The sequence below is a fragment of the Dendrobates tinctorius genome, unplaced genomic scaffold (assembly GCF_039654945.1).
Source record: "Dendrobates tinctorius isolate UK_male_01 unplaced genomic scaffold, ASM3965494v1 ptg000097l, whole genome shotgun sequence".
Taxonomy (NCBI): Eukaryota; Metazoa; Chordata; class Amphibia; order Anura; family Dendrobatidae; genus Dendrobates; species Dendrobates tinctorius.
Window position 1 is genome coordinate 29,657,630 of NW_027361765.1, and position 12,673 is coordinate 29,670,302.

At 43.0% G+C, this 12,673-nt stretch overlaps 1 protein-coding gene across 3 annotated transcripts in view; it reads left to right on the forward strand.

Annotated features, from left to right (window-relative positions):
- The window catches only part of NEDD4 (NEDD4 E3 ubiquitin protein ligase), a 209,801-nt gene that overhangs the window by 77,952 nt on the left and 119,176 nt on the right, over window positions 1–12,673 (forward strand). For all 3 annotated transcript variants that reach the window (XM_073587011.1, XM_073587009.1, XM_073587010.1), the window contains exons 4-5: window positions 2,466–2,504; window positions 5,111–5,164. In XM_073587011.1, the coding sequence (XP_073443112.1) occupies window positions 2,493–2,504; window positions 5,111–5,164 (66 nt within the window). In that variant the 5' untranslated portion in view covers window positions 2,466–2,492. The remainder of the gene's footprint in view (window positions 1–2,465; window positions 2,505–5,110; window positions 5,165–12,673) is intronic.

Below are 12,673 nucleotides of genomic sequence, written 5' to 3' on the forward strand. Positions count from 1 at the left end.
AATGATAACAATAAAAACGTCAACTCGTCCCGCAAAAAATAAGACCTCACATGACTCGGTGGGTCAAAGTATGGAAAAATTATAGCTCTCAAAATGTGGTGATGCAAAAACTATTTTTTACAATAAAAAGTGTCTTTTAGTGTGCGACAGCTGCCAAATATAAAAACCTGCTATAAATAGTAAATCAAACCCCCTGTTATCACCCCGTTAGTTAGGGAAAAATAATAAAATTAAAAAAATGTATTTTCATTTTCCCATTAGGGTTAGGGCTGAGATTAGGGTTAGGGGTGTGTTGGGGTTAGGGTTGGAGTTAGAATTGGGTGGTTTCCACTGTTTGGTCACATCATGTGCTCTCCAAACGCAACATGGCGTCTGATCTCAATTCCAGCCAATTCTGCGTTGAAAAAGTCAAATGGTGCTCCTTCCCTTCCAAGCTCTGCCATGCGCCCAAACAGTGTTTTACCCCCACATATGGGGTATCAGCCTACTCAGGACAAACTGCGAAACAACTTTTTCCAATTTCTCCTGTTACCCTTAGGAAAATAAAAAATTGAGGGCAAAAATATAATTTTTGTGGAAAGAAATAAGATTTTTTTATTTTCACGCCCGGGCGTTATAAACTTCTGTGAAGCCCTTGGGGGTTCAAAGTGCTCACCACACATCTAGATAAGTTCCTCAGGGGGTCGAGTTTCCAAAATGGTGTCATTTGTGGGGGGTTTCCACTGTTTAGGTACATCAGGGGCTCTCCAAAGGCAACATGACACCCGCAGACCATTCCATCAAAGTCTATATTCCAAAACGTCACTACTTCCCTTCCGAGCCCCGACGTGTGCCCATACAGTAGTTTTCTCCCACATATGAGGTATCGTCGTACTCAGGACAAATTGGACAACAACTTTTGGGGTCCAATTTCTCCTGTTACCATTGGGAGAATAAAAAAAAATTGGGGACTGAAAGATCATGTTTGTGGAAAAAATACGATTTTTTTTATTTTCACGCCCGGGCATTATAAACTTCTGTGAAGCACTGGGGGTTTCAAAGTGCTCACCACACATCTAGATGTGTTCCTTGGGGGGTCTAGTTTCCAAAATGGTGTCATTTGTGGGGGTTTCCACTGTTTTGGTACATCAGGGGCTCTCCAAACGCGACATGGTGTCCGATCTCCATTCCAGCCAAAAACGTCAAATGGTGCTGCTTCTCTTCCGAGCTCTGCCATGCGCCCAAATAGTCGTTTACACCTACATATGGGGTATCAGTGTACTCAGGACAAATTGCACAACAACTTTTAGGGTCTTGTTACCCTTGGAAAAATAAGAATTGAGGGTGAAAAGATCATTTTTGTGGAAAAAATGATTTTTTTAATTGTACGGCTGCACGTTATAAACTTCTGTGAAGCCCTTGGGGGTTCAAAGTTCTCACCACATACCTAGATAAGTTCCTTGGGGGGTCTAGTTTCCAAAATGGGGTCACTTGTACCTAAACAGTGGAAACCCCCCAACATCAGGGGCTCTCCAAACATGACATGGCGTCCGATCTGAATTCCAGCCAATTTTGCATTGAAAAAGTCAAACGGCGCTCCTTCCCTTCTGAGCTCTGCCATGCGCCGAAACAGTGGTTTCCCCCCACATATCAGGTATAAGCGTACTCAGGACAAATTGCACACTAACTTTTGCAGTCCAATTTCTCCTGTTACCCTTGGTAAAATAAAAAAAATTGAACCTGAAGTATTTTTTTTGTGAAAAAAAGTTAAATGTTCATTTTTTTTTTTTTTAAATATTAAAAAAATTCCTGTGAAGCACCTGAAGGGTTAATAAACTTCTTAAATGTGGTTTTGAGCACCTTAAAGGGGTTGTCCGGGCTTTTCACATAATCTCAGTACATATCTGGGCTGCAGAATTATGACAATAAGTAATTTACTTTCTGTCACTAGTTTGCACGGTTTTCTAGATATTCTGAACAGAACGTCCAAGGGGGGATGTGTTATGGCATTGAAATGAGAGCTAGTCGTAACCTCCTACTCTACTCCAACATGCCCTCTATAGCAACAACCCCACCCTCCATAGCTATTTTTGGGACTGGAGCAACAGATTAAGTTCAAGTATTCTTTCAATAAGCGACATGACTATATAAACGGTTTAAGGAACTGATCGCTGACAAATTCCCTTTTTAAATTTAGGGTTTTCAAATAGTATTGTTCTCATAAAAGACTTTTCTTAGGCTGGGTTAGCATGTTGTGGCCAAGTGCGCTCATACTGCTGCTGAAATGAATGATGTAGCGTGGCGTCCAGTGGCCAGTTATACAGGTTTCTTCTGTCCATAGGAAACATTATCTTTGTGGCTTCTTGCTCCATCTAGTATTTACTAAAGACTACAGACCTAACTTTTAGCATGTTGTTGTTGTGTTTTTTTTTTTTTTTTTTTCACCTGACATTTTCTTGATGTTCCATTTATTCTGTGTGTTTCAGAGCCTTAATCCGAAATGGAACGAGGAAATGTTGCTCAGAGTAAGTATTTCAGTTTTTAAAACCTTCAAATCTTTCCTTATTTTCTTTATTGTTGCTTTATTACCAAATGTCACTGGATGGAAAAAGCTGTGCCGCCCCAATCATCTAGTACTGGCTGAACTCGCCCACTCAAGTGCGCATTCATTTTACAGGGCGTACAATGGCTCGTACTGTGAGTACCCCCATAGGAGCATGGCCTGGACCTCCTTTGGTACATGTACTTGCCTCCATTTGAGAAGATAGGATATAAATGACTCATAACAGAGACCTTTTAAGCAGATTCTTCTACCAGGTGCAAAATATTTGGCCTAAAGATCACGGGGTCAGATTGACTTAGGCTACTTTCACACATCCGGTGTGTGGGGTCCGGCGGCGTGCGGCGAAAAGCCGGGCCGCCGGATCCGGCCTGCAGCCGTGACACCGGATGTGTGTGCGGCGTCTGATACGGCTCAGACGTGATTTAAAGGAGCCGCAGCAGGAGGTGGACAGAGACAGCCGCTGAGAGAGACAGCTGCTGAAAGGGAGGTGAGGGGAGAGGAGAGGGGAGGGGAGAGGAGAGGGGGTTGGAGAGAGAGAGAGAGACATGTGGGGTTAACACTCAGTGTCCGGGCGAGAGAATCTCTCTTGCCGGGCACTTGTGGGGTTAACCCCACAGAGAGATCTCTCTCTCTCACCCAGACACTGTGAGTGTTAACCCCACAAGTGCCCGGCGAGAGAGATCTCTCACAAGTGTCTGGGTGACAGAGAGAGATCTCTCTCTCTCTCACCGGGCACTTGTGGGGTTAACATTCACAGAGTCCGGGCATGCGCTGTGGAAAAAGCCGGTCCGGCGCTGAGAAAAAACGTTGCAGAGAACGTTTTTTCCAGACGCCGGACCGGCTGTTTTTGCCGGATCTGGCAAAAACCGGATACGCCGCATAGGCATCAGGCGCGATGCGGCGATAATGAAACTCTATGGGGAAAAAACCGGATCCGGTGGCAACAGGCGCCGGATCCGGTTTTTACACTTTTCGCCGCATCGCGCCTGATGCACAAAAACTGATGTGTAAAACTTGCCTTAGAGTAACATATTGAAATCATGGAAGTTGGGCTCTGTTTTGCTTACATTTTACTAAGGGCACACTCCTCTAAGTATATTCTGGAGTCCTCTCAGTCAGAAACAGATTGCTACATAGGATGTGATGTTGCTTTGTTACAAAATCCCATTATAGTGATGGTATTGTGTAATATGCAGCTGCAAAGTAAGAAGCAGAAGCTGCTTCTTAAAGGGAAACCATCAGGCGGTTCATGCTGCCTCAACCGTGGGCAACGTCAGTCGCAGCCTGGGTGCATATGTGCAGCTAGGTATATAATTCTATGAAACGCTTCAGAGGAAATATACTTTGAAGGTCCATAGTGGTATAATGCACCCCCATAGTCATCAATAGTGGTATAATGCACCCCCATAGTCATCCATAGTAGTATAATGCACCCCCATAGTCATCCATAGTAGTATAATGCACCCCCATAGTCATCCATAGCAGTATATTGCACCCCCATAGTCATCCATAGCCGTATAATGCACACCCATAGACATCCATAGCCGTATAATGCACCCCCATAGACATCCATAGCAGTATAATGCACCCCCATAGTCATCCATAGCAGTATAATGCACCCCCATAGTCATCCATAGCAGTATAATGCACCCCCATAGTCATCCATAGCAGTATAATGCACCCCCATAGTCATCCATAGCAGTATAATGCACTACATATTTTAAAAAAATATTCTCTTTATATGGGACTACAGGAGACAGCGGAGCACAGAGCCGTCCCTGATGTTATAGACAGTGCTCTGTGGAGCCCAGGTCCCAGTGCTCTGGTGTCGGCATCACTGGGGCTCCCTGCGTCTCCCTGCTCTGGGACCGTAGCCCATTACTATAAGTGACACGCATTATAGGCCATGGCAGAGGCAGTGTACTGAATCTCGCAGCGGTAGGTCGCCATCTCGGCTCAGTCTATTTTAACATGACATTAAACTAAGACTAGAAAACTAGAATAGTAATGCCAGCTATTTATCAAAAAAGCTTCTGAGGAATGATATGAAAGACACTTTATTATCGGCACTTGGTTTTATGCTCGAGGCCAAGAGTGTTTAACATTCTGGAAATGGCAGGTTCATGTATAGCATTCCATCTATTTCCTAAAGGTGTAAGTGTGTGTGTGTATGTACGTGTGTGTGTATGTGTATACATATACACACGTACACCTATAGGAAATAGATGGAATGCTATACATGATGCACCTGCCGTTTCCAGACCAGCCCAGTGATGCCGACACCAGAGCTCCGCAGAGCGCTGTCTATAACATCTCGTCCCATATACAGTGAATGCAGCGGAGGTTGAGCATGAGCACATCTGCTCCACTCAGTACAAGGCTCGGCCAGGTTTTAAGGCCTGTGCTTTGGATCACTGGGTGCCCTGGCCAGCAGATCAAGAAGTCCTCATCTACTCTATGGGTAGGAGATAACTTACTATCTTGGTAATAATCATTTAAAAGGACCCTTAAAAGGGTTTTCCACATTAATAAATGTATTAGCTCTAACTCTTCTGTATTCCTTGCCAGGTGTTTCCAAAGAAGCACAGACTCCTCTTTGAAGTGTTCGATGAAAACCGTTTGGTAAGTTTCTTCATTGATTTGACAGCTGCTTTAATTAAGCAGAGTCTTGCATAAATCCATGATATTGCCTCAAGGGAGTTTTAGAATTTTATTTTATTTTTTTTATACCCCTAACTAATAGCATGTGTGGTCTTTTAATTCTGATTAAACTTTTTTTTTTTTTTTTAGTTATTTTGATAAATTTAAGCTTAAAATGTTATTTTAATGAGTTGCAGAGACTCTGACCTTCCAGCTGTCCTGCCCTTCTCCCTATTTTTCTTTCTTGCCTCTGACTAACAAGCAGCCTTTGCTCCAATGATCTGCCTAAAGGGTGCAACTTTTGTATGACCATTTTTTTTTTTTTACCGGAGTCTGGTGCATATATAGATAGATGGATATCACACAGTTTACCTTAGTTTGCATTTTAAAGATAATAATCTTGCCTTCTACATTGAAATGGTGAAATCCTGTGCTGACGACACCTTGCCCATCCGGCTGGGGGTTTGCCGCAGTTTATCAATCCTAATTTGGGTAAACTGAGCAGCTAAACAGGGTCCTTGTCCTAAGCTGAACTCCAGGCCTATTGCTCTTGCCTAAATTGGTGTATGGTAACAAATGTGAGGAGTAATGTTTCCATACTTTAACTCCTTGCATCCCGAAAGGGTTATCCCACTAACCATGGTGACAGATGTTGGTGGTCTATAATTCCCATAGATGTAAATGGAGAGGTTCTGATCTGCTGCAGACAAAAGCTTAACCCCTTCATGACCCAGCCTATTTTGACCTTAATGACTTAGCCATTTTTTGCAATTCTGACCAGTGTCCCTTTATGAGGTAATAACTCTGGAACACTTCAACGCATCTTAGCGATTCTGAGATTGTTTTTTCGTGACATATTGGGCTTCATGTTAGTGGTAAACTTAGGTCGATAATTTTTGCGTTTATTTGTGAAAAAAACAGAAATTTGGCGAAAATTTTAAAAATTTCGCAATTTTCAAATTTTGAATTTTTATTCTGTTAAACCAGAGAGTGATGTGACACAAAATAGTTACTAAATAACATTTCCCACATGTCTACTTTACATAAGCACAATTTTGGAAACAATTTTTTTTTTTTGTTAGGAAGTTATAAGGGTTAAAAGTTGACCAGCGATTTCTCATTTTTACAACAATATTTACAAAACCATTTTTTTTAGGGACCACCTCACATTTGAAGTCACTTTGAGGGGTCTATATGGCAGAAAATACCCAAAAGTGACACCATTCTAAAAACTGCACCCCTCAAGCTACTCAAAACTATATTCTAGGAGATTATTAACCCTTCAGGTGCTTCACAGGAACTAAAGCAACGTGGAAGGAAAAAATGGACATTTTATTTTTTGCACCACAAATTTTCTTTTATCATTAATTTTTTTCATTTTCACATGGGCTACAGGATAAAATGGATCCTAAAATTTGTTGGGCAATTTCTCCTGAGTACACTGATACCTCATATGTGGTCATAAACCACTGTTTGGGCGCACTGCAGGGCTCGGAAGGGAAGGAGCACATTTGACTTTTTGAATAGAAAATATGCTGGAATATTTAGCGCTTGCCATGTCGCGTTTGGAGAGTCGCTGTGTGCCTAAGCACTGGAGATTCCCCCCAAGTGACCCCATTTTGGAAACTAGACCCCCCCAAAGAACTTATCTACATGCATAGTGATCACTTTGAACCCCCCAAGTGCTTCACAAATTGATCGGTAAAAAAAAAAGTACTTTTTTTTCACAAAAATTTTCTTTTGGTCTCAGTTTTTTCATTTTCACATGGGCAACAGGATAAAATGGATCCTAAAATGTGTTGGGCAATTTCTCCTGAGCACACCAATACCTCATATGTGGTCATAAACCACTCTTTGGGCGCACGGCAGCGTCCGTAAGCGAAGGAGCGCTATTTGACTTTTTGAATGGAAAATTCGCTCCAATCGTTATCGGACACCATGTCGCGTTTGGAGAGCCCCTGTGTACCTAAACATTGGAGCTCCCCCACAAGTGACACCATTTTGGAAACTAGACCCCTTAAGGAACTTATCTAGATGTGTAGGGAGCACTTTGAACTCCCAAGTGCTTCACAAAAGTTTATAACGTAGAGCAGTGAAAATAAAAAATCATTTCTTTTCCTCAAAAAAGATTTTTTTAGCACGCTATTTTTTTATTTTCACAAGGGTAACAGGAGAAATTGGACCACAAAAGTTGTTGTCCAGTTTGTCCTGAGTACGCTGGTACCCCATATGTGGGGGGGAACCACTGTTTGGGCGCACGGCAGGGCTCACAAGGGAAGGAGTGCCATTTGACTTTTTGAAATGAAAATTAGCTCCAATCATTAGCGGACACAATGTCGTGTTTGGAGAGCCCCTGTGTGCCTAAACTTTGGAGCTCCCCCCACAAATGACCCCAGTATGGAAACTAGACCCCCTAAGGAACTTATCTAGATGCATAGTGAGCACTTTGAACCCCCAGGTGCTTCACAGAAGTTTATAACGCAGAGCCGTGAAAATAAAAAAAATTTTTTTTTCTTAAAAAAAAATATTTTTAGTCCGCAATTTTTTATTTTCACAGGGGTACCAGGATAAATTGGACCCCAAAAGTTGTTGTACAGTTAGTCCTGACTACACTGGTACCCCATATGTGGGGGGGAACCACTGTTTGGGCACACGTCGGGGCTCAGCAGGGAGGTAGTGACATTTTGAAATGCTGACTTTGATGGCATGGTCTGAGGGTGTCATGTTACATTTGCAGAGCCCCTGTGTGCCTAAACAGTAGAAACCCCCGGCATGTGACCTCATTTTGGAAACTAGACCCCCCAAGGAACTTATCTAGATGTGTGGTGAGCACCTTGAACCCCCAAGTGCTTCACAGAAGTTTATAACGCAGAGCCGTGAAAATAAAAAATCATTTTTTTTCCTCAAAAAAAAAAAAGATTTTTAGCCCGCAATTTTTTTTCACAACAGTAACAGGATGAATTGGACCCCAAAAGTTGTTGTACAATTTGTCCTGAGTACGCTGATACCCCATATGTGGGGGGGAACCACTGTTTGGGCACACGTCAGGGCTCGGAAGGGAAGTAGTGACATTTTGAAATGCTGACTTTGATGGAATGGTCTGCGGGCGTCATGTTACATTTGCAGAGCCCTTGATGTACCTAAACTGTTGAAACCCCCCACAAGTGACCCCATTTTGGAAACTATACCCCATAAGGAAGTTGCCTAGATGTGTAGTGAGCACACTGAACCCCCAAGTGCTTCACAGAAGATTATAACGCAGAGCCATGAAAATAAAAAAAAAAATTTTTCCTCAAAAAAATGATTTTTTAGCTCGCAATTTTTTATTTTCCCAAGGCTAACAGGAGAAATTGGACCCCAAAGGTTGTTGTCCAGTTTGTCCTGAGTATGCTGGTACCCCATATGTGGGGGGGAACCATTGTTTGGGCACACGTCAGGGCTCGGAATGGAAGTAGTGACGTTTTGAAATGCAGACTTTGATGGAATAGTCTGCGGTCGTAATTACGTTTGCAGAGCCCCTGATGTGCCTAAACAGTGGAAACCCCCCACAAGTGACCACATTTTGGAAACTAGACCTTCCAAGGAACGTATGTAAGATGTGTTGTGAGCACTTTGAACCCCCAAGTGCTTCACAGAAGTTTATAATGCAGAGACGTGAAAATGAAAAAATAATTTTTTTCCACAAAAATAATTTTTTAGCCCCCAATTTTTTATTTTCCCAAGGGTAACACGGGAAATTAGTCCCCAAAAGTTGTTGTGCAATTTTTCCTGAGTACGCTGATACCCCATATGTTGGGGTAAACCACTGTTTGGGCACATGTCAGGGCTTGGAAGGGAGGGTGCACCGTTTGACTTTTTGAACGCAAAATTGGCTGGAATCAATGGTTGCACCATGTCGCGTTTGGAGCCCCCTAATGTGCCTAAACAGTGGAAACCCCTCAATTCTAACTCCAACCCTAACCCCAACACACCCCTAACCACAGCCCTAACCCTAACACATCTCTAACCACAAGCCTAACCCTAATTCCAACGCTAACCCTAATTCCAACCCTAACCCTAATTCCAACCCTAACCCTAATTCCAACCCTAACCCTAATTCCAACCCTAACCCTAATTCCAACCCTAACCCTAATTCCAACCCTAACCCTAATTCCAACCCTAACCCTAATTCCAACCCTAACCCTAATTCCAACCCTAACCCTAATTCCAACCCTAACCCTAATTCCAACCCTAACCCTAATTCCAACCCTAACCCTAATTCCAACCCTAACCCTAATTCCAACCCTAACCCTAATTCCAACCCTAACCCTAATTCCAACCCTAACCCTAATTCCAACCCTAACCCTAATTCCAACCCTAACCCTAATTCCAACCCTAACCCTAATTCCAACCCTAACCCTAATTCCAACCCTAACCCTAATTCCAACCCTAACCCTAATTCCAACCCTAACCCTAATTCCAACCCTAACCCTAATTCCAACCCTAACCCTAATTCCAACCCTAACCCTAATTCCAACCCTAACCCTAATTCCAACCCTAACCCTAATTCCAACCCTAACCCTAATTCCAACCCTAACCCTAATTCCAACCCTAACCCTAATTCCAACCCTAACCCTAATTCCAACCCTAACCCTAATTCCAACCCTAACCCTAATTCCAACCCTAACCCTAATTCCAACCCTAACCCTAATTCCAACCCTAACCCTAATTCCAACCCTAACCCTAATTCCAACCCTAACCCTAATTCCAACCCTAACCCTAATTCCAACCCTAACCCTAATTCCAACCCTAACCCTAATTCCAACCCTAACCCTAATTCCAACCCTAACCCTAATTCCAACCCTAACCCTAATTCCAACCCTAACCCTAATTCCAACCCTAACCCTAATTCCAACCCTAACCCTAATTCCAACCCTAACCCTAATTCCAACCCTAACCCTAATTCCAACCCTAACCCTAATTCCAACCCTAACCCTAATTCCAACCCTAACCCTAATTCCAACCCTAACCCTAATTCCAACCCTAACCCTAATTCCAACCCTAACCCTAATTCCAACCCTAACCCTAATTCCAACCCTAACCCTAATTCCAACCCTAACCCTAATTCCAACCCTAACCCTAATTCCAACCCTAACCCTAATTCCAACCCTAACCCTAATTCCAACCCTAACCCTAATTCCAACCCTAACCCTAATTCCAACCCTAACCCTAATTCCAACCCTAACCCTAATTCCAACCCTAACCCTAATTCCAACCCTAACCCTAATTCCAACCCTAACCCTAATTCCAACCCTAACCCTAATTCCAACCCTAACCCTAATTCCAACCCTAACCCTAATTCCAACCCTAACCCTAATTCCAACCCTAACCCTAATTCCAACCCTAACCCTAATTCCAACCCTAACCCTAATTCCAACCCTAACCCTAATTCCAACCCTAACCCTAATTCCAACCCTAACCCTAATTCCAACCCTAACCCTAATTCCAACCCTAACCCTAATTCCAACCCTAACCCTAATTCCAACCCTAACCCTAATTCCAACCCTAACCCTAATTCCAACCCTAACCCTAATTCCAACCCTAACCCTAATTCCAACCCTAACCCTAATTCCAACCCTAACCCTAATTCCAACCCTAACCCTAATTCCAACCCTAACCCTAATTCCAACCCTAACCCTAATTCCAACCCTAACCCTAATTCCAACCCTAACCCTAATTCCAACCCTAACCCTAATTCCAACCCTAACCCTAATTCCAACCCTAACCCTAATTCCAACCCTAACCCTAATTCCAACCCTAACCCTAATTCCAACCCTAACCCTAATTCCAACCCTAACCCTAATTCCAACCCTAACCCTAATTCCAACCCTAACCCTAATTCCAACCCTAACCCTAATTCCAACCCTAACCCTAATTCCAACCCTAACCCTAATTCCAACCCTAACCCTAATTCCAACCCTAACCCTAATTCCAACCCTAACCCTAATTCCAACCCTAACCCTAATTCCAACCCTAACCCTAATTCCAACCCTAACCCTAATTCCAACCCTAACCCTAATTCCAACCCTAACCCTAATTCCAACCCTAACCCTAATTCCAACCCTAACCCTAATTCCAACCCTAACCCTAATTCCAACCCTAACCCTAATTCCAACCCTAACCCTAATTCCAACCCTAACCCTAATTCCAACCCTAACCCTAATTCCAACCCTAACCCTAATTCCAACCCTAACCCTAATTCCAACCCTAACCCTAATTCCAACCCTAACCCTAATTCCAACCCTAACCCTAATTCCAACCCTAACCCTAATTCCAACCCTAACCCTAATTCCAACCCTAACCCTAATTCCAACCCTAACCCTAATTCCAACCCTAACCCTAAATCCAACCCTAACCCTAAATCCAACCCTAACCCTAATTCCAACCCTAACCCTAATTCCAACCCTAACCCTAATTCCAACCCTAACCCTAATTCCAACCCTAACCCTAATTCCAACCCTAACCCTAATTCCAACCCTAACCCTAATTCCAACCCTAACCCTAATTCCAACCCTAACCCTAATTCCAACCCTAACCCTAATTCCAACCCTAACCCTAATTCCAACCCTAACCCTAATTCCAACCCTAACCCTAATTCCAACCCTAACCCTAATTCCAACCCTAACCCTAATTCCAACCCTAACCCTAATTCCAACCCTAACCCTAATTCCAACCCTAACCCTAATTCCAACCCTAACCCTAATTCCAACCCTAACCCTAATTCCAACCCTAACCCTAATTCCAACCCTAACCCTAATTCCAACCCTAACCCTAATTCCAACCCTAACCCTAATTCCAACCCTAACCCTAATTCCAACCCTAACCCTAATTCCAACCCTAACCCTAATTCCAACCCTAACCCTAATTCCAACCCTAACCCTAATTCCAACCCTAACCCTAATTCCAACCCTAACCCTAATTCCAACCCTAACCCTAATTCCAACCCTAACCCTAATTCCAACCCTAACCCTAATTCCAACCCTAACCCTAATTCCAACCCTAACCCTAATTCCAACCCTAACCCTAATTCCAACCCTAACCCTAATTCCAACCCTAACCCTAATTCCAACCCTAACCCTAATTCCAACCCTAACCCTAATTCCAACCCTAACCCTAATTCCAACCCTAACCCTAATTCCAACCCTAACCCTAATTCCAACCCTAACCCTAATTCCAACCCTAACCCTAATTCCAACCCTAACCCTAATTCCAACCCTAACCCTAATTCCAACCCTAACCCTAATTCCAACCCTAACCCTAATTCCAACCCTAACCCTAATTCCAACCCTAACCCTAATTCCAACCCTAACTCTAATTGAAAAATAAAAATATTTTCTTTACTTTATTAGTTGTGCCTACCTATGGGGGTGATAATCGGGGGGTTTATTTACTTTTTCTTTCATTTTGAGCACTGTTAGAGTGATCAAAATGAAAGAATGGAATCTGCAGCCG